The 18,834-nt window shown below is 40.9% G+C and overlaps 1 protein-coding gene across 2 annotated transcripts in view; it reads right to left on the bottom strand.

Moving 5' to 3' along the window:
* The window catches only part of LOC105473306 (pro-apoptotic WT1 regulator), a 92,457-nt gene extending 77,548 nt beyond the window's left edge, over window positions 1-14,909 (bottom strand). Inside the window, exon 1 of one of the 2 annotated variants that reach the window (XM_011727055.2) lies at window positions 14,113-14,909. In XM_011727055.2, coding sequence (XP_011725357.1) covers window positions 14,113-14,628 — 516 coding nt within the window. In that variant the 5' untranslated portion in view covers window positions 14,629-14,909. The remainder of the gene's footprint in view (window positions 1-14,112) is intronic. The other variant, XM_011727056.3, reaches the window with a different exon arrangement.
* Window positions 14,910-18,834: the final 3,925 nt, after the last annotated feature.

Raw genomic sequence — 18,834 nt, 5'->3', positions numbered from 1 at the left:
TATAAGCCCTCTACCCCAATGAGGTTACTAATTCTCACCTTTGTACTACTGCCCACTCTGTTTTCACAATGTGAAATAGAACTCTCCTCTTCACCTGTCCATTTCTTATCAGTCCTTCAAGATTCAGTTCAAGGCCGGGCACGGTGGCTCACGTCTGTAATTCCAGCACTTTGGGAGGCCAAGGCGGGCAGATCACAAGGTCAGGAGATCGAGACCATCCTGACTAACACAGTGAAACCCCGCCTCTATTAAAAATATAAAAAAATTAGCCAGGCGTGGTGGCGGGCACCTGTAGTCCCAGCTACTTGGGAGGCTGAGGCAGGAGAATGGCGTGAACCCAGGAGGTGGAGCTTGCAGTGAGCCCAGATTGTGCCACTGCACTCCAGCCTGGGCAACAGAGTGAGACTCCATCTCAGAAAAATAAAAAATTAAAAAAAAAATATTCAGTTCAAATCTCACATTCCCTCCAGAAAATCACCTGGACCATTCAATCCTCCAGGAATCTCTCAAATATCTGTACCAAGAGTATGACCTAACATTTAACATTTTATTCTACTCATTTTTTAATGTTCAAGAATTGTCCTATATAATCTTGTTTTTCTGGGTTAGATTATAAAGTACTCAAGGACAAAAATTAGTTTGTCCAAATCCTAGCAGTGCTGGTAACAGAAAAACTATATTAACTCAAGTGTTCAAAAGACCTAGTACAGTGTCTTAACATGTACTAACAAGGTAGTAAATGTATGCTAGCTATACCAGAACATCCAAATTAGAGAATATTCTGTAGACATTAGGAATAACACATCTATGATGTTTGTAAAGATACTGATAACAAAAATGTTGTAACAATATCTGTAGAATGATTAAATTTCTGGATATATAAATACAATTATTTTATGTGTGGCTTCGAAGAATTGTATTCCAAAAATATAAAGTACTAGTTATCACTGGATAGTCAGAATCACTATCCAATAAAAATGTTATGAAACAAAAGTGTTTATGAAACAACAAAAAAAGTAATAATTAACATTTCTCCTTTTAAAAAAAGCTTTAAATGAAATAATACAACAATGTCAAGTTTAAAGGCAGGTTATAAGAATGTACATAGAATATAATCCCAATGCATAAAAATAAAAATGGAAGAAAATTCGTTAAATTTATAAATAATATTCTACAACTGATTTTTGTAGAAATCAAATCCTATATTTGCTATTTTATTTCAAATTTTCTGAACACTATTCCTAAAACATGGTTTGGAGATGCTCTTTGGTTCCTCTAAGATACTACTGGGAAAGAAGGAAGTATGGAGGGAGAAAACACTTGTAGAAGTTAAACAAGTAATATATAGGGAAAAATTCAAAGGCAATTCCCATCCTTAAGCACTTGTACTCCTACCATTTGTATTACAGAATGAACTAGAAGAATGAGAATGCAATAAACTGGTTTTATATTAAAGTGCAGGGCAAAGTACAAACTCAGGGATAACGTTAAGCTATAAACTTCTCCATTACACTAGAATCAAACTCTAGCAATTTAGTATCACTGGAGTTCCCCACCTCCACTGTATCTGCCCTCCACCCCCACTCATTCTCAAATTTATTCATTACATAATTATTTTTGTCATCAAAAGAAATCATTTGGTACAACTTTGTTTAGATCCTATCCTCTAGTTTCTTTTTAATGTATATGGAAATTTTTATTTATTCTACTATGTTATCTTTACAGTATTTTGCGTTGTTTACTACTCTTGAATATCTGCCTCCAAACAAGAAAATCGTTTTAATGATTTCAAATTAGGCAGACAAAACTGTTTTATTTCCAAACCCTGTGAGAGTTATTGTATAAACAGATATGGACAGAGGAAGGAAGTACCCAGTCAACAATACTGAACAGCAGAATAAAGTCTGAATTCTTTGGCATGGCATTAAAATTCAACACAATTGGTCCATATCAATCCTCTTTAACTGTTCTCCATTCGCTCCCCACCATAAATTTTCTGAACATCACCATTTCCTCTGTTAGAACATATCCTGCTTATTTCCAACAATGATAACCAATGTGTGGGCACTGGCACCCAAACAGACCTGGAGTCAAAGCCAAGTTCTGCCAGAATGGCTTTTGGGCAAGTCCTAACTTCTTTGAAGCTCAACTTCCTCATCTTGTAAAATGATAAATATAAAAAACCTACCTCATGAGTTAATGTGAAGATTAGATGTAACCCATGGTAAGCCCTCTGTGCAGTATTGGACATACAGCAGGCATGCAATATAAAGTTATTATTTCTATTACTTCCCAGTTCTGTGCCTTTGCACGTGCTATTTGCTCTACCCGAAATGTTACCCTGTTCCCCTCTTCACTTGGAGAATCTTTCTTACCAACTAAGACCTAAAGCATAATGCCACCTCATCTTATGTAAAGCCTTTATTGAGTTCCTTAATTAATGGCTCCCTTTAGGGGTTTTTTTTTGGGGGGGGGCGAGCAGGGTGGTGGTTAGAGACAAGGTCTCACGCTGTCACCCAGGCTGAAGTGCAGTGGCATTATTATAGCTAACAGCAGCCTAAAATTCCTGGGCTCAAGAGATTCTCCTGCCTAAGTCTCCCAAAGTGCTGAGATTACAGGTGAAAGCCACTGTGCCCAGCCCATGGCCCCCTTTTCTGTGCTAGTAGTACTTTGTTCTTTTCTCCATCATAGTAGTTGTTATTATACTAAACTATAATTATTTATCTTTTTCCCTGAAATATTAGAAGTTCCTTAAAGTCTGGTAAGGCCAGGTGCGGTGGCTCATGCCTGTAATCCCAGCACTTTGGGAGGCCGAGGCGGGCGGATCATAAGGTCAGGAAATCGAGACATCCTGGCTAACATGGTGAAACCCTGTCTCTACTAAAAATAAAAAAAAATTAGCCGGGCGTGGTGGCAGAAGCCTGTGGTCCCAGCTACTTGGGAGGCTGAGGCAGGAGAATAGCGTGAACCCGGGAGGCGGAGCTTGCAGTGAGCTGAGATTGCACCACTGCACTCCTGCCTGGGCTGCAGAGCGAGACTCCATCTCAAAAAAAAAGAGAAGGAAAAAAAAAAAAAAAAGACTGGTGAATATTTTCTATCACATAGCACTGAGCCTGGGGCACACAACAGGCATTCAAATGTTTCTGAAGAAACCAACTTATAAAAGAATCTATAAAAAAATGCTGCAGCATATGAAAGGAGTGACAAGGGCAAATGCTACAGAGAGGACAAATGGAATGAAAGAAGCTATCACATTTGGCAATTAAGAGGTCACAAGTTTGGTGACACTGGTATAAAAAAGGTCACAGGCAACCTTAGAGAGATGAATTTCAACACAGTAGTAAGAAATGAGCAGTCAGCAGATGAAAACGTTGCCTTTAAGAAACTGACCAATTATGGGGAAAAACAGTAAGCTAAAGTAAAGCAAAATTAAGGGAACATTTCTGCATAACAACATGAACCAGGAGGTAAAGACTGAGTATTTAAGTAAGAGGTAATAAAATAAAATCTCTGATACAGATGTAGTATTAGCCTGGTGGGGCCAGGAGCAGTGGGGGATATGCTAGACTCAGCTAGAGAAAAAGGTTGAGGTTGAAATGCAACTTAAGTTTTGAGTTAAAAGCTTTCTGGAAAGACTAAATTAATGTTTTGTTTTTTGTAATGGGCTAGATAATCTCTAAAGATTTTTCCAGCTCAAAACATTCAGTTCTGTAATTTTGTTGTTGTTTGTTTGGAGATGTAGTCTCGCTCTGGAGCCCAGGCTGGAGTGCCGTGGCGTGATCTCAGCTCACTGTAAGCTCCGCCTCCCGGGTTTAGGCCATTCTCCTGCCTCAGCCTCCTAAGTAGCTGGGACTAGAGGCACCCGCCACCTCGCCCGGCTAGTTTTTTTGTATTTTTTAGTAGAGACCAGGTTTCACCCTGTTAGCCAGGATGGTCTCAGCCTCCCAAAGTGCTGGGATTACAGGCTTGAGCCACCGCGCCTGGCCCAGTTATATAATTTTTAATGCCAATGAAATGTCTCTGAAATCTGTCCTTCCTTTCCTTTTCTAACACCATTTCCCTAGCAGTCATTATTAGTATACTCTTAAATGAGTACTCCCATTTCTCTGCTTCCTATACCTTTCCTCTATGTCATTACTTGGATTGATCTTCCCAAGCCATTGTTTTCTATGTTTTCACAACATTTTACATATTTTAGATAGATTGATGGGGATACAGATATCTATGTATGGGTAGACATATAATGCACTGTAACATTTGTTCAGAAAAACATGGATTTGTCCCAATGCCACTGATATGAACGTACGTTAGGGAAAAAGTTGAGAATAACACTAATTTTGCATTTGTTTATGTTCAAATGCAAGAAATGCTCAGCAGGCACAGTTAACTGCAACCCAGTCACATAGAAATATATGCATACATGCCTCAAACATCTGCCAGTTACCTCAGTTCACTGCATACGTTATGAGCTACACCCATCCACATCTGGTGTAACACTCTCGCTCCAATTTCAGATAACCTTCCTCCTACCGTAATTCACAAGCTGGAATCCTTCTAACACATAGTTTTTAAAAAGTTTAGGTATTTTTCAAAGTAAACTGTCATATTTGTTGTAGTATTTATGTATTTATTAAGCATTTAACGTGTGAAACTGCTAGTTTTTATTAGGTTTCTATCTTTTTAAATGCCATTGACAAAGTTTTTGAGTGTTAAGCCCCAAATTCTGTTTTCACATACGCCCTACAGTTTTTACTGTGCAATTCTGCATACCATGATAAGTTTCAGGAACTTATTTGAGCTACAGCATACGTGTATTTATAATTACTGCAGCTCTAACCACCAATTTCCCAGTGAAATCAAAGGTTATAGAGGTTTAAAAAAAGAAAAAACCTCTGGTCATCCTTCACAATTATCTAAAGGACTTATACCTGTGAGGCTCAATGGCCCAAACACTTTTCTTGAGCAATGTTTCAGGAAATACAATATATGAAAAGAAAAAAATAGGCCAGGTGGAGTGGCTCACACCTGTAATCCCAACACTTTGGGAGGCCAAGTCGAGAGGAGCACTTGCGTGTAGGAGTTCAAGACCAGCCTGTAGAGACCCCATCTCTACAAAAGAATTTAAAAAATTAGTCAGACGTGGTGGTGCAAGCCTGTAGTGCCAGCTACTCAGGAGGCTCATGTGGGAGGATCTCTTGAACTCAGGAGGTTGAGTCTGCATTGAGCCATGATCGTGCCACTGCACTGAGCCTGGGTGACAGAGACCCCGTCTCAGGGGAAAAAAAAGAAAGAAAGAAAAGAAATAGCTATTTATCTAAGACTATTTATGGGCTAACCAAAAAGCCACATAATAAGGTAGATAAGCAGTAAGGTCCTTTCCCAAAGAAGTAACGGTTAAGTATTGTAATATCAAACAGCACAAAACACATGCATCCAACTGGACATGGTGGCTCATGCCTGTACTCTCAGCTGCTTGGATGGCTGAGGCAAGAGGATCGCTTGAGCCCAGGAGTTTGAGGCCGAGTGATCACACCATAGTACTGCAGCTTGGGGAACAAGCTAGATCTCTGTCTCTAAAAAACATGTAACAAAAAATCCACATCTATCCCTATTTTTGAAGTTATAGAATAACATTATAAAAATACTCACGATGAGCAGTTAAGTACACACACAAATCGATAATGTGGTTCCATTTCTCAAGCAGATTCACAGAAATAAGAGTAGAAACACAAATATTAATACATATAAGATAATAGGTTTTTCCACCTTTTCTTGGATTTATTTCCATAAGAGAACTACAGTGAACACATCGCCTTTTTAACACATTACTTCTACCAGCAGAAAAAAATTAGGATTATATAAATTTGACTTACATCAACTTTTGTTTACATTATAGGATATGGAGAAGTATTTCAAGAATGTGAAACCTAAAAGTAACTTATTTGATTATTTCAGCTAATGTAATTGTACTTTTCATTTCTATTCTTCAAGCACCATCTTCTGAATGTTAACTCTGTTCTGAGATTTATATTCTTTTTAAATATAACTAAACATATTCTGGAAAAAACTCCAAAAATAATAGAAAATCAATTGATACTTTATGTAACCTGCAAATTCTAAAATATTAAGTAGTTTGCTTACATGACCACAGATAAGCTTAGTCTAAAAGATGTCTTTTTAAGTTAATTTTATCTGTTTCAGTTCTATATTTCAAGCTGTATATTATGTTTATTTATCCTATTCTCTTAGTCCCCCTAGAGTTTTGTTTTGTTTGGATTTTTCCCAGCCAGAGTCTCACTTTGTCACCCAGGCTGTAGTGTAGTTGAGCAGTCAGAGCTCACTGCAGCCTCGACCTACTGGGCTCAACTGATTCTCCCACCTTAGCTTCTCAAAGTGCTACAATTAGAGGTGTGACCTAGGGCGCCTGGCCCCATAGAATTTACTATGAAGAGCCTTAAAACAAAGTTTCAGCTGCCACAGAATTGTAATCTACAATATAAATTCTCTCCTATCTGTTCATTTCTGCAAAACCTAACAAAATATTAATTTTCAGAATACAACTACCCTATTTCCTCAACTACCTAAAATAAATAAGGCTATCATTGAAAAATACACTGTGACCCACAAAATTTTGCTGGACAAAATCTCCAAAAACTATCACAGAATAAACATTTACTAGTCAACTGACATGCTAAGATTTGAACTTGCTGGAGCTCTTTCTACCTTTGAAGTGTGTGATTTTGCTGCTTTCAGAAATTAAATATTCCTGCAATTTTGTTCAGCCATGGTGCCCAGTGTATTTTTACATAGCCTAAGGAGAATGTAATAGATGGCTGAGGCTCAATTCTATACATGCAGGTATATGGCTATAACACAATAGCCTAAGATCTAAACAGAAAGTTGACTCAGCAGTTAACCAAATACGTTTAAAATCAATTGCCAGTCAAGGATGCTTATAGGTCTAACCTGTAAGATTTGTAATCAATGGGGAAAAATTTTGTATTTGATAATAGTTTGATAAGATGGCAAACACAATGCTTTAAAAGTTTGAGTTGCTAATTATCAAATACATTTATAAACGCAATTATATACTTTCACTTAAAGATACATAAAAATTAAAAACGCGTGAAAGTAAAGTTCTAATTACACATTAACTATCTGAGGTGTTTCTGCAGTCTAGACTTGTCTAAATTCTGGAAAAGAGGCAAAGCAGACACAGCATTTTGCACTAAGTATGTGACATTACATAAATGTTTAAAGTACTTTGAATTTCCAAGTAGCTCAACCTTCTGTTAAAATATGCACAGTTTTTAACTGGAAGAAAAAAATGAGAATAGGAAATTAACCTATATAGTAACTACAAGTTGTGATTTGGGCATTTTTATAACATTTTCACAAACATCATTTTATTTAATTCATGCAACAATCCTGTTAAGATAATCAGTATTCCTTTCATTTGCCGGATCAGTAAACTAGTACAGGGTATTTAAGATAGTTCTTCCCGGCCGGGCGCGGTGGCTCAAGCCTGTAATCCCAGCACTTTGGGAGGCCGAGACGGGCGGATCACGAGGTCAGGAGATCGAGACCATCCTGGCTAACACGATGAAACCCCGTCTCTACTAAAAGATACAAAAAACTAGCCGGGCGAGGTGGCGGGCGCCTGTAGTCCCAGCTACTCCGGAGGCTGAGGCAGGAGAATGGCGTGAACCCAGGAGGCGGAGCTTGCAGTGAGCCGAGATCCGGCCACTGCACTCCAGCCTGGGCGACACAGCGAGACTCCGTCTCAAAAAAAAAAAAAAAAAAAAAAAAAAAGATAGTTCTTCCCAAACTTTAGTGTTAAACTCAAGTTTAACTCAAGTTAAAATGCAGACTCTCAGATAAAATCCCTAACCCGGACAGGGGTGGATCCCAGAAATCTGCATTTTAAATAAACAGCACAAGTGATACTGGTAGAGATGATCCCCCCAGACACATCTTTTAGGACACTGATTCTAGTACTATAGCTAAAACAGTAAGCGTGGAAACTTCTTTTTTTTTTTTACTCTGAATCAGTGTTCCCAAATGTTTAGATGACAGAGCTTTGCAGATCTCCATGAAAGATATGTAAAAATTTAAGTAAATTGAAAGTATTACACTCAGTTAAATTGTTAGGTTTTTGCAAAAGTAATCCAATTGCAAAATTAATCCAATTATTAGGTTGGTGCCATTACTTTCAATGGCAAAAGCCGCAATTACTTTTGCACCAACCTAATAAATACCTATTATACTAAATTCCACTGCAAACAAATGGTAGTGGGTGCCCAAGTTTAAGAAACTTAAAATTGAGGAGCTCCTACAATAATTTCATTTTCTCTGTAAAATGTGGGAAAGGCTGATATTAAATTATTTTAAGTTAATGACTTCTCATAATTTGAATAACCTATCACTTTACTGAAAGGTAAGCTAAAACTTAGGGACCAGAGGTTCTAAGAACATAATGAAAAATAAAGATGAAAATATAAAAGCACTTAAGAGCACACCGTGTGAATACTAAAAAAACCATTGAACTGTATGTACACTTTAAAAGGGTAAATTTTATTGTATGTGAATTATATCTCAATTTTACAAAAAAGGAAAAAAGCACTGAGAAAATGTCAAACCCTAATATTTGCCAATAATTTTATACTTGTAAAACATTATATCAACCTTGCTATTAAATGGTGTAATTATTTTCTGGCACACATCATAGGTGCTAAAAAAAAAAATTCAGAAATAATAATAAATAGCATAAATAGGCTGGGTGCAGTGGCTCCCACCTGTAATCCAAGCACTTTGGGAGGCTGAAGCGGGTAGATCACTTGAGGCCAGAAGTTTGAGACCAGCCTGGCCAACATGGCGAAACCCCATCTCTACTAAAAATACAAAAATTAGTTGGGCGTAGTGGTACATACCTGAAGTCCCAGCTACTTGGGAGGTTGAGGCAGGAGAGTTGCTTGAACCCGCGAGGTGGAGGTTGCAGTGAGCTGAGATCACACCACATGCCACTGTACTCCAGCCTGGGCAACAGAGCAAGACTCCATCTCAAAAAAGCGGAAGGAGGGAAGGAGGGAAGGAAGGAAACAGTATAAACAGGCCACTAGCTGGATAACGATTTTAAATAAGAATTTTAATGCCAGTGTCTATATATTCATTTGTTCTCAAAATTTTCCATTAAAGTCTCACTTCACCCATCTTCTATAAATAGGACTATTTTCAAATTCTATAGTCATATACTAACAATTTAACACTAAAATACTCTTTGTATTTCTTAAACTAGGTATACAGTATGTAATACACTGAAGTGCAGTAAGATGGTTTATTATGCACAAGACTGTGAGTGCAGACTATCTCTAATCTACTTCTCACTACATATATGACCTGAAGTAAGTAACATACCCTCTCTTCCCCATTTTCCCATAGGGCTGTGGTGAGAATTAAATGCACTAATGTATATCAAGTGCTTAGAAAGGTGCATGGCACTTAATAAGCACATCATAAATGTCAACTACTTTAATTATGTAATTATTATTTTTATGAGAAATGGCATCCCAGCTCAGACAACTCAGTACAAATCCTGATAATATTAAAATTTCAATTTACTTTACAAGTGAGCTCAAATATTTAGGAAAGCTGGGCTAATATCAGCCCACGTTTTACACTAAGCAGTCTGTGTTTACACTATATGTACCCCATTCACAAATCAAATTTTCTCCAACTCTGAGTCATTATTAGTTTCTCTCCTGACTCATCACATAGAAAGGTAGACAGTCTGGAGCATAATAGGAATAACAAAAGGCATTTCTTAATCCACCTGGATTTATAAAGTTTACTAAGTGGAACTTGTCCTATATTCAATACACATACGAAATAATTATGACCTAACCTGTGTTCACTTAAAAGTGCTTTCTATATGTTAAATGCTCCTTTATCTTCCCTTTCACCAACACAAGTTCAAACTATGGAGTAGGTGTTATGATCCCATTTTGATAGAAAAACAATTTATCACTTAAGTAAAATCAAAGATTCACATTTTCTGACCACTAGCCAAAAATAAATTTACATTTTGCCAAGAGCCTGGTGTTCAAAATTTTGCCACACTATAGGTTAGAGGGTCAGAAGCAATCTCTGAGTACACAAATTTGACCTGAAATTCTATTCAATTCCATACTTTTACTGTTTTCTTCATTCAAATATTTGAATTAATTCTGATAACCTTTAAAAAAAAGTTTTATAAAAGTCTAGGGAAATATGCTCAGTAATGAAAGGTAGGTTAATGTTTAAAAACTCTCCTTTTCCTAGATATATACATACACACAAAATACACAAAAACATTTAAAATATTGCTCTATCACTTACTTTCTATGTGATCTTGAATCATTTAAGCTCTAAGTCTTCATTTTCTCCTCTAGAAATGGGGATAAACAGTGTAACTACCACATGAGACTGCTTGAACTTCAGTACATAAACCACTTTAGCCAACCACTATTTTAAAACAGAAGTTTTAAATACTGTATTTGTTAACTTTTACACTTAAACCAAAACTTCAGTGCCACCTCTACCTATTCATAGATTCTATTTTCTATGGCAACCATCTCCATTAACCCATTCACACAACCCTACTCAATGGCAGTAACTTCACAAACACCCTGAAAACAAGTATATAACTCTCTAGGAAGCTTTCTTCAACCGTCACTCCTCCTCCCTGGGTTAGGTACCTTGCTCAGGCACTAAGCTGTACTTACTACTCTACTTTTCACATTTCCTTATACTACCTGAGAGCACCTCGTGGGCAAGGCTTATGTCCTATTCATTTCTATACCCAGACTGCAGCCCAACAGTTCTTACTACTGACTCACATTTGAATCAAATGGGGAACTTTTAAAAATATTAATGCCTGGGATCCATCCCAGACCCATTCAATTATTACAGGGTGGGGTGAAGGGACAAAGAGGGCAAGGAATTGAATTAGCATGAGCAAACTTTTTAAAGATCCTAACATACTATCAATGTGCTGCTCAAGTTAAGAACCACTGCATGCTGATACTTAATATACTATACAAACAATTATGTATACATGTACATATGTGAGAATATAAGTAAAAATATACAGGTACTGAAAAGTTTAAGACTCAGGTCAAGATTCTCATCCTCAATACCTTCTCCCAGCCCAATCATCCCCTCCCTTTAAACACACACAATTTCCAATAAATATTTACATGTTTCACATTAAGATGACTTTCAAACTGTTAACTCAGTACTTAAATTTTTTCATGTAATTATGCCTTATCCTTCTTCCTAGATTATAGCCTTGTTCCTTGAGAATATACACTGCCGTATTCTTGTTTTCTCCACTGAAGGATAGTGTCTTTAACAGGTATGTAATAAACAGTTGACTGATCTGATAAACACACATAAAAATTATTGGCAAGAAGTATGCCATGTCCAAATTACCCAATTCGGGTGAATTACTACCAAAAAACAGAAAATGTAAAAATTTAGAAAAAAGGATTTTTTTAAATCTCTTATTAAATTTTATCTCATTAAAGAAGCTCTGGGTATTTCGACTTTAGCCACCACATGCAGTAACTACCCAGTTTCCTACCTCCCAAACGGCTAGTTTCAGTTTTTGACCTGGTTCCTTGCCTATAACTATCTTCTAGTCAATTCTGGTATCTTTAGCTGCTGTCAGGTACCTTTATAACAGTATTATATACACACTATATAACTTGTAAAATGAGGTAATGAAAGTCATGTATCACACAGAAGTTTCGTAAGTACTTCCTTCAAGGAACTTAATGTTTATCCACCATTAAAACAAGATCTCTACATACGAACTACATGTTAATCTACTAATACAAACTTGGTTGGGAATCATGTCTGAAAATAAGAGTCTTACTCGACATTAGATAAAATAAAGACTACTGTTGAATATAGAGAGATTGATCATTTTCATCTTTTTACATATTTTCATACTTGAAAAATTTGCAAAATATGTATGGCTTTTTAAAATAGGGGTGTTAAATTAAATATTACACAAGAAACTCCACGGCAACCGGTATTCTCAATGTTGAAACTACTAGGAGAAATGGCACACAATTCTAAAAAGGCAACAATATAAAGACATGGAAATGGCTCAGCTTTAAAGTTTTGCATCTATTTTACCACTATTAAAATCATCTGAAATACATAAGTTGTTTTGAAAAATATGAAAATATGAGGAGGAGGCACTCAAGAAGTATGTCTGTTAATTAGATACTGTGGTAAAACATTACTGTTTTGTTGGGTCCTGCAGCTTGAAACGGATAGAGCCATAGTTACCACTAAAAGAAAGCAGTCCTCAATTCCCTATTCAATAAAAAAGGTTCAAATTCCACAGACAAAAAAAGGTACCGTTGGTTTGTTTGTTTTTAAGGAAGATTAAATTTAGGAGTTGCCAACACCCAAACGAAAAACATTCCAGAGTATTAGACTCCATTGTAGTGGGGAGTCATCTACATTCTCAGCACTATGTTCTCTTACTCAAAGCAGGGTAACAAAAGATGTTTCTTAGGATCTCACAAGATACACTCTACTTACTTCCCCTAGGAAACATTATGCTTGTTTAAAAAAAAAAAAAAAAGTACTTGAAAAATAATTTTAGCACATGCAGCCAGAAAAAAGTCAAGTTTAACATCTGCCAAGATATTTCCCGAAATAAGACCCCTGTTAGATAAACAATGAGGAAAAGATTGAAAATGACAAATTCTTTTATTTGGACCATCAGCTACTTTTAAAAATCAAGTTGAGGAATGTAGCTTTTCCAAAGCCTTGTCTTCAATTTCCCCTTATTCTTCACATTTTTAACTAAAAAAAAAAAAAAAAAAAAAAACCTGGAAATTTGATTACCACTCTTATGAATTCCTTCTAAAGCAATTTAATGAATAACAGACCTTTTGTGCAAGTAGCAAACCGCAGAGGACAGTTTTGCTGGCTGATAAAAATCTCTGAAACGCTCATATAAATACATCCTACAAAGACACACTATGATTTTCCAGGTATGGAAATCATAATACTAAAAATTTAGGTATATTTAATATACACTCTAACTTATTGCAAATGCTTTTACTTAAACCACAATTAAAGTTAGTAAATTCGAAATAGTTATTTAGTGGGTGACAAAGTTGAGTAAAATTAGAAAGCCAGGAGAAGAAAACGTGAAAACTAAAGAGTCAATGAGAAAAAGATGCATGTATTTTAGGTGAAACAAGGTGTTGAACCACTTCCTCAAATCCATGAGCTACTATCAAAGTAACCAAAACTTGTTTGAGATTGTTTTGTCTTGTTTCTGGTAGAGGGAGGTGTGATTATACACTTAGTAAAAATGTTTTACCAGTCACTCTAATGGAAGATGCTGCTACCTGCAGCAACGTTTTGAAAATACTCAAAACTGCAAACAACCCGAAATAAACAAAAAACCCTACCACGTATGTGTTTCAGACACAGTACTCAAAAAGAGATCGTCTGAGCGAACAGAATTGTGGGTTATTAAAGCATCCTTGTTGTCGTAAATATCACTCAGAAAAAAACTGTTTAGGAGCACAACTTATAAACATTTGATTTATATGTAATACAGTGAATGTATTCATTCGGATATACTCATCTTGAGTTCACTGGAAGACAAATCTGTCTCGGATATTGCTAAGGCCACCTTTTCTTTACAGGTGCTATTAAACATTGGTAAGAAAGGAGAAATAAACTGGTAACTTCACATGGGCACGTGGGACCCTAGAGAATGTCGTCACCACCATTAATCAATTTTTCTAACTGATCAAGCACAAACAGCCAAGTCCAGGTGGGCAAGTCCTGGAGCCACAAGTTGTCTTTCTACCACGGTAAAAAAGGATCCTGGATCTGAGACCTGGACAGGAAGCCTGAAAAGCACGTGTCCTACTCTTGAGTTTGGGGAACTTCCCAGGAGGCATTTGTTCAGAGTAAAACTCCATCACCCCCTGCCCGCCTAACTCGGTGAATGGACAAGTACCAGCCAGAGGAGGAAAACTCTGGGCCCCGGGTAGCTCCCAGGAGGAAGACACCGGGAAGAAGCTGCCGGCTCACCTCTGCAGCAGGGATGTTGACCACGCCGGTGGAGCGCCGCTTCTCCCGCAGCTTCCTCTTCTCGATCTGCCCCTTGCCTTTCCTGGCACTGGGGCCCGAGCTCTTGCCCTTCTCCGGGACGCCGTCCTGCTCCTCCTCGTCACGCCGGGGCGGCGGTGCAGCCGAGGCAGAGGCGGCTGGGGGCTCGTCCTCCGACCGCCGCGGGCCGGGGGCCGCCCGGGTCAGCATGGCGGAGCCTACCGCGCAGTTCACGCCCCCGGGGCCGGGGACGGCAGGTGCGGCCGGCGCGCCGCCCGGGAGGTTGTTGTTGAGCTCGTTGGCAGCGGCGGCCGCCGAGGTGCCCAGAGCCCCCGCGGGGGGCTTCCCAGCGGCGTCGCTGCCGCCCCCTCCCGGGGCGGCCGGGCCCGGGGGGTTCTGCTTGGCGCGCATCTTCTCGCGTTTAGCCTTCCACTCCTCCAGGAAGTCTGTGGTGCTGCCGCCGAGGCCGCTGCTGGTCCGGTAGCCACCGGTCGCCATATTCCCAGAGGGGCTGGCCGGGCTCTCACCTCAGGCCGCCCACCACGGCTCCGGCCGCTGCCTCCTTTTCCTTCCTGCGGCCCCGAGGATGCCAGGGGACGACCTCCAGGAGCGGGACGGCCGCCGCTCCCCCAGCAGCCGGCGGGGCTGAGGGGAAAGACAAAAGGGGGCGGGTAAGGGAAGCGTAAGATCCCCGCCCGACCCGAAGGTCTGGCCCCGGGCTGCGCCCCTCGGAGACCCAGAGCGCGCCCACTAGTCCCTACCGGCGAGCAGCAGCCGGCTCCCCACCCTGCGAAGTTTCTCCCACGCACCTACAGTGCGGACCCCGATGATCACCGCCCCCTCGAAGGGAGGAGAGAGGACTGACCCCACCCCCTAGTCGGCCCGCCCGCCAGCCCCGTCCCCACCAGGGTCCGCGCCGGCGGCGGTCGAGGTACTACGGCCAGACCCGCCACCTGTCGGCCCGTCGTATCGCTTGCTCCGCGCTCTGGCCACCGCCGGTCTGAGGTCCCCGCCAGCTACACTCCCACTCCCAAGGCGAGGCGCGGAGTTCCTAGCCGGTTCGAAGAGGAGGCGGGGACCCAGCTGTCCCGCGGAGTGGGGAAAGGGCCGGGTGTGAGCGAGCGGCGGGGCAGCCCCTTACCTCGGAGGAGCTTGTAGGGGACGAGGCGTGTGGCTGGGATCGGGCACCCAGGTGTGCCGAAGCTGGCGCGCGCTCTTCCGCCGCGCGGAAAGTGCCGCGGCAAACTCGCGGTGCGGAGCTCCAGGCAGTCCCAGGACAGGAGGGAGGGAGAAGAGGGAGGGAGGGAGGGAGGGAGGGAGGGAGAAGAGGGAGGGAGGGAGGGAGCGAGGGGCGGGAAGGGAGCCGAGTGGCGCCGAAGCACGAGCGGAAAAGGCCGAGGCGACGCTTGAGGGGCGCGGCGCGCAGTGGGAAGGGTCGTGGTCGCTGACGCCCCGCCCCCGGCGCTCAGGTGCGCGGCGTCGCGTCCCGCCCGCCGCTGCAGCCCGCCCCGCGCCCGCCGTCCTCTACTCCGCACCAGTCGCCGACCACACCGCGCCCGCCGCGCTCCGCCCGCGGCCGGCGGGTTGGACCGCACATTCCTGGGCTAGCAGCCTCGCGGCGTCCGGCCTCCCGGCGCCTCCGACTCCGGGGCGGGAACGGCACTCCACGCCCTTCTCCTTGCTTGTCTTCTCTGCCTCTCTCTTCTCCCACCACTCTTCCTTTTAAGTACAAGACCGAATTATTTGAGAAAAAGTCTCGAACGCTGCTGGCTAAGGGGAAAAGTGCGATAACTTGTGATGATTCAGGGAATGACTAGACTGGATGGGAAAATACCCACGTGTCTCTTTTCCTAGTCGCTGCTCCCTTTTCATATGTACTAGGGCAGCGGGCAGAAGAATAGAAAGAACTGAAGCAAACCCAGCACCCTCATTCTAAGAAAACTGCAGTGTCCTGCTGAAAAGGGTTGGCTAAGAGGAAGGACTTACAAATATCTTAGGGTTGCGGGAGAAAAAACTCAGTTCGACAGTTTATTACATTGGCGATTCCAGTCTCGGAGTTTTCCGCTTAACCCTGTCTCTGCATCCCATTTACAGGGAATGAATTTAGCAGCAAAGCTCCCTACCAAATAACGCTACACTGATGCTAATTTGAGATGAGCTGGGGCAGTGATTGTCTCTATTTTTTCATTATTAACATGCCAGAGGCTTATCCTCAGATGCAAGTCATCTAAAATTTCTGGGTCAGAGCGGGGTGGGCTGCCATTGACGCACCTGAGAAGACTGACCTTTCTATATCCAAGTAATGTCAGGTCACATCATTGTGGGAGGCTACAAATACCAGGTCTCCATTTTGTGAAAAAGTAGGAGAGCCCTAAGTCACTCTTACCTAACATAAACCTTTGTTCCTACTTAATATTCGTGTTTTGCCCAGGTAGCACGTGGTGAGTGAGCAATCAGTTTTTGCCTGCCACAGAACTGGGAACAGAAGAAAGTGATTCATATGCTCTATATTTCTCGGGGAAAGACAGTTTTGGTCTTTGGTCTGGCTGTTGTGGGAAACGTATGGAGAGAGCTCTGGAAAAATCCTTAGAAAATTAAAGGCTTTTCTTGGGAATAGGTCTAAAAGGCTGAGCGGCTGTTTAAGCTAGTACCAACCCCAGTGTGCCACCTGAAATTTCTGAATTACGTATTCATTAGTTTGTTTTCTGAGTTTTAAGGAGAGTAAGGGAGGCTGGGACATTAAACGTATTCACATTAATATGCTTTGTAACTTACCAGAGGTCTTTTCTCTTGGAAGGGCTGCAGGATATAGTGGAAAGGCTATAGTTAGCTAACTGAGGGATTTTGGGACATGTTTACATTACCTGGTACTAAGCTTTCTGTACTATAAAATCAGCAAGAATTACTTTTTTTTTTTTTTTTTGGAGACGGAGTCTCGGCTCTGTCGCCAGACTGGAGTGCGGTGGCCGGATCTCGGCTCCCTGCAACCTCCGCCTCCTGGGTTCAAGCGATTCTCCTGCTCTCAGCCTCCCAATTACATTGTATTTAAGCTGTCCTAAGAATTGACACTGCACATAAAATGTGCTTGATTCGAGGAAGGCACTCAGTAAACATAGTCCCTTCTAGGGACTTAACAGTCCTTGGTCTCTAAGAAGTGTATGAGAGGCCGGGCGCGGTGGCTCACGCCTGTAATCCCAGCACTTTGGGAGGCCGAGGCGGGCGGATCACAAGGTCAGGAGATCGAGACCACGGTGAAACCCCGTCTCTACTAAAAATACAAAAAAGTAGCCGGGCGCGGTTGTGGGCGCCTGTAGTCCCAGCTACTCGGGAGGCTGAGGCAGGAGAATGGCGTGAACCCGGGAGGCGGAGCTTGCAGTGAGCCGAGATCGCGCCACTGCACTCCAGCCTGGGCGACAGAGCGAGACTCTGTCTCAAAAAAAAAAAAAAAAAAAAAGTGTATGAGAGAAGAGGTAATTAAAACAGATGGGGCATTGAATATACAATATCAACCTAAAAACGATAGACTTTGAATGAACTAGGATAACACGCCACATAAATTTCTCACTGCATGGCTTAAACCAGTTCTCTTAGTCTTAATAGGTTCTGAGTCAGGAATTTTGGCTGCTACTGACTTGTGTGACTTTGGGCAAGTTGCTTAACTTTTGTGCCTCTGTTTACTTACATATAAAATGGGGATAATAATACTTCCTACATTGTGAGAGTGTTGTGAAAGTGCCTGCAGTCCTCAGATAAAAGGTGGTATGTGAGTACCAGAGTAGTTATTATTAGTCTATGAAGTGCCCTAGGAACCATGGATGAAAGAGATTATTGAGGTACAAAGCTCTGTGTTTTGTTATTATTATCATTTATTGTACCTTTTGTCTTTACCATTCTCAATATTCCCGAAGATATATTTCACAGCCAGACTGCTTCCAACATTGCACTGAGGTATTTAGCTGAGTCAGTCCTAAATTGCAAGATGTTTGCATACCATCAATCTTTATATATAGCGTTCTGATGAAATAATCCTCAAAGACCTGGAGCTTGGTTTCTCAACCTCAGCACTATTGACATTTGGGGTTGGATAATTCTTTGCTGCCCTGCCCGTTGTAGGTTGTTTAGCAGCATCGTTGGCTTCTGCCTGTTAGATACCAATAAGAAACCCCCACCTGTAATGTGACATTGCCACATAGTCCCTGGGATAAAATTCTTCCCCAGTTGAGCACCTCTGAGTTAGCCTAAAATAACCGATTTTTAGCAACTCACTTGCACTTAATGATATAATGAAATATGATGATAATGCTGACAAAACATTCATTTTAATATGTCAGAGTGAAACCTATTCTAGATGCTAGTCTTAAATGATTTTGAGGAAGTGTATTATTATATGTATGGATAGCTAGTATATTGGTAAGTAGCCATTTTGCCTTCAATGCAGATATTTCTGGAACATATGCAATTCATCCTCTAACATCAAAATATTATATGTGCATAGTATAAAAAAATTACATACTTTAGTTCTATAAGGATTGTAACAAAAAACAGCAATCTGCTCTCTACCTTATCCACTCTGAAAACCCTACCCAAAACTTTGAACTTTGTAACTGTTTCCATTAAGAGATCTTCATATTTATTTTTTATGTGCATATCTGCTATTGTATATCTTGATTTTTCCATTTTTAGATATAGAAGAAGATTTAGCTC

Source organism: Macaca nemestrina, chromosome 10 (assembly GCF_043159975.1).
Source record: "Macaca nemestrina isolate mMacNem1 chromosome 10, mMacNem.hap1, whole genome shotgun sequence".
In the NCBI taxonomy this organism is placed as follows: Eukaryota; Metazoa; Chordata; class Mammalia; order Primates; family Cercopithecidae; genus Macaca; species Macaca nemestrina.
Note: the sequence above shows the minus strand (reverse complement) of the source record. Positions and strands in the feature narration are given on the sequence as shown.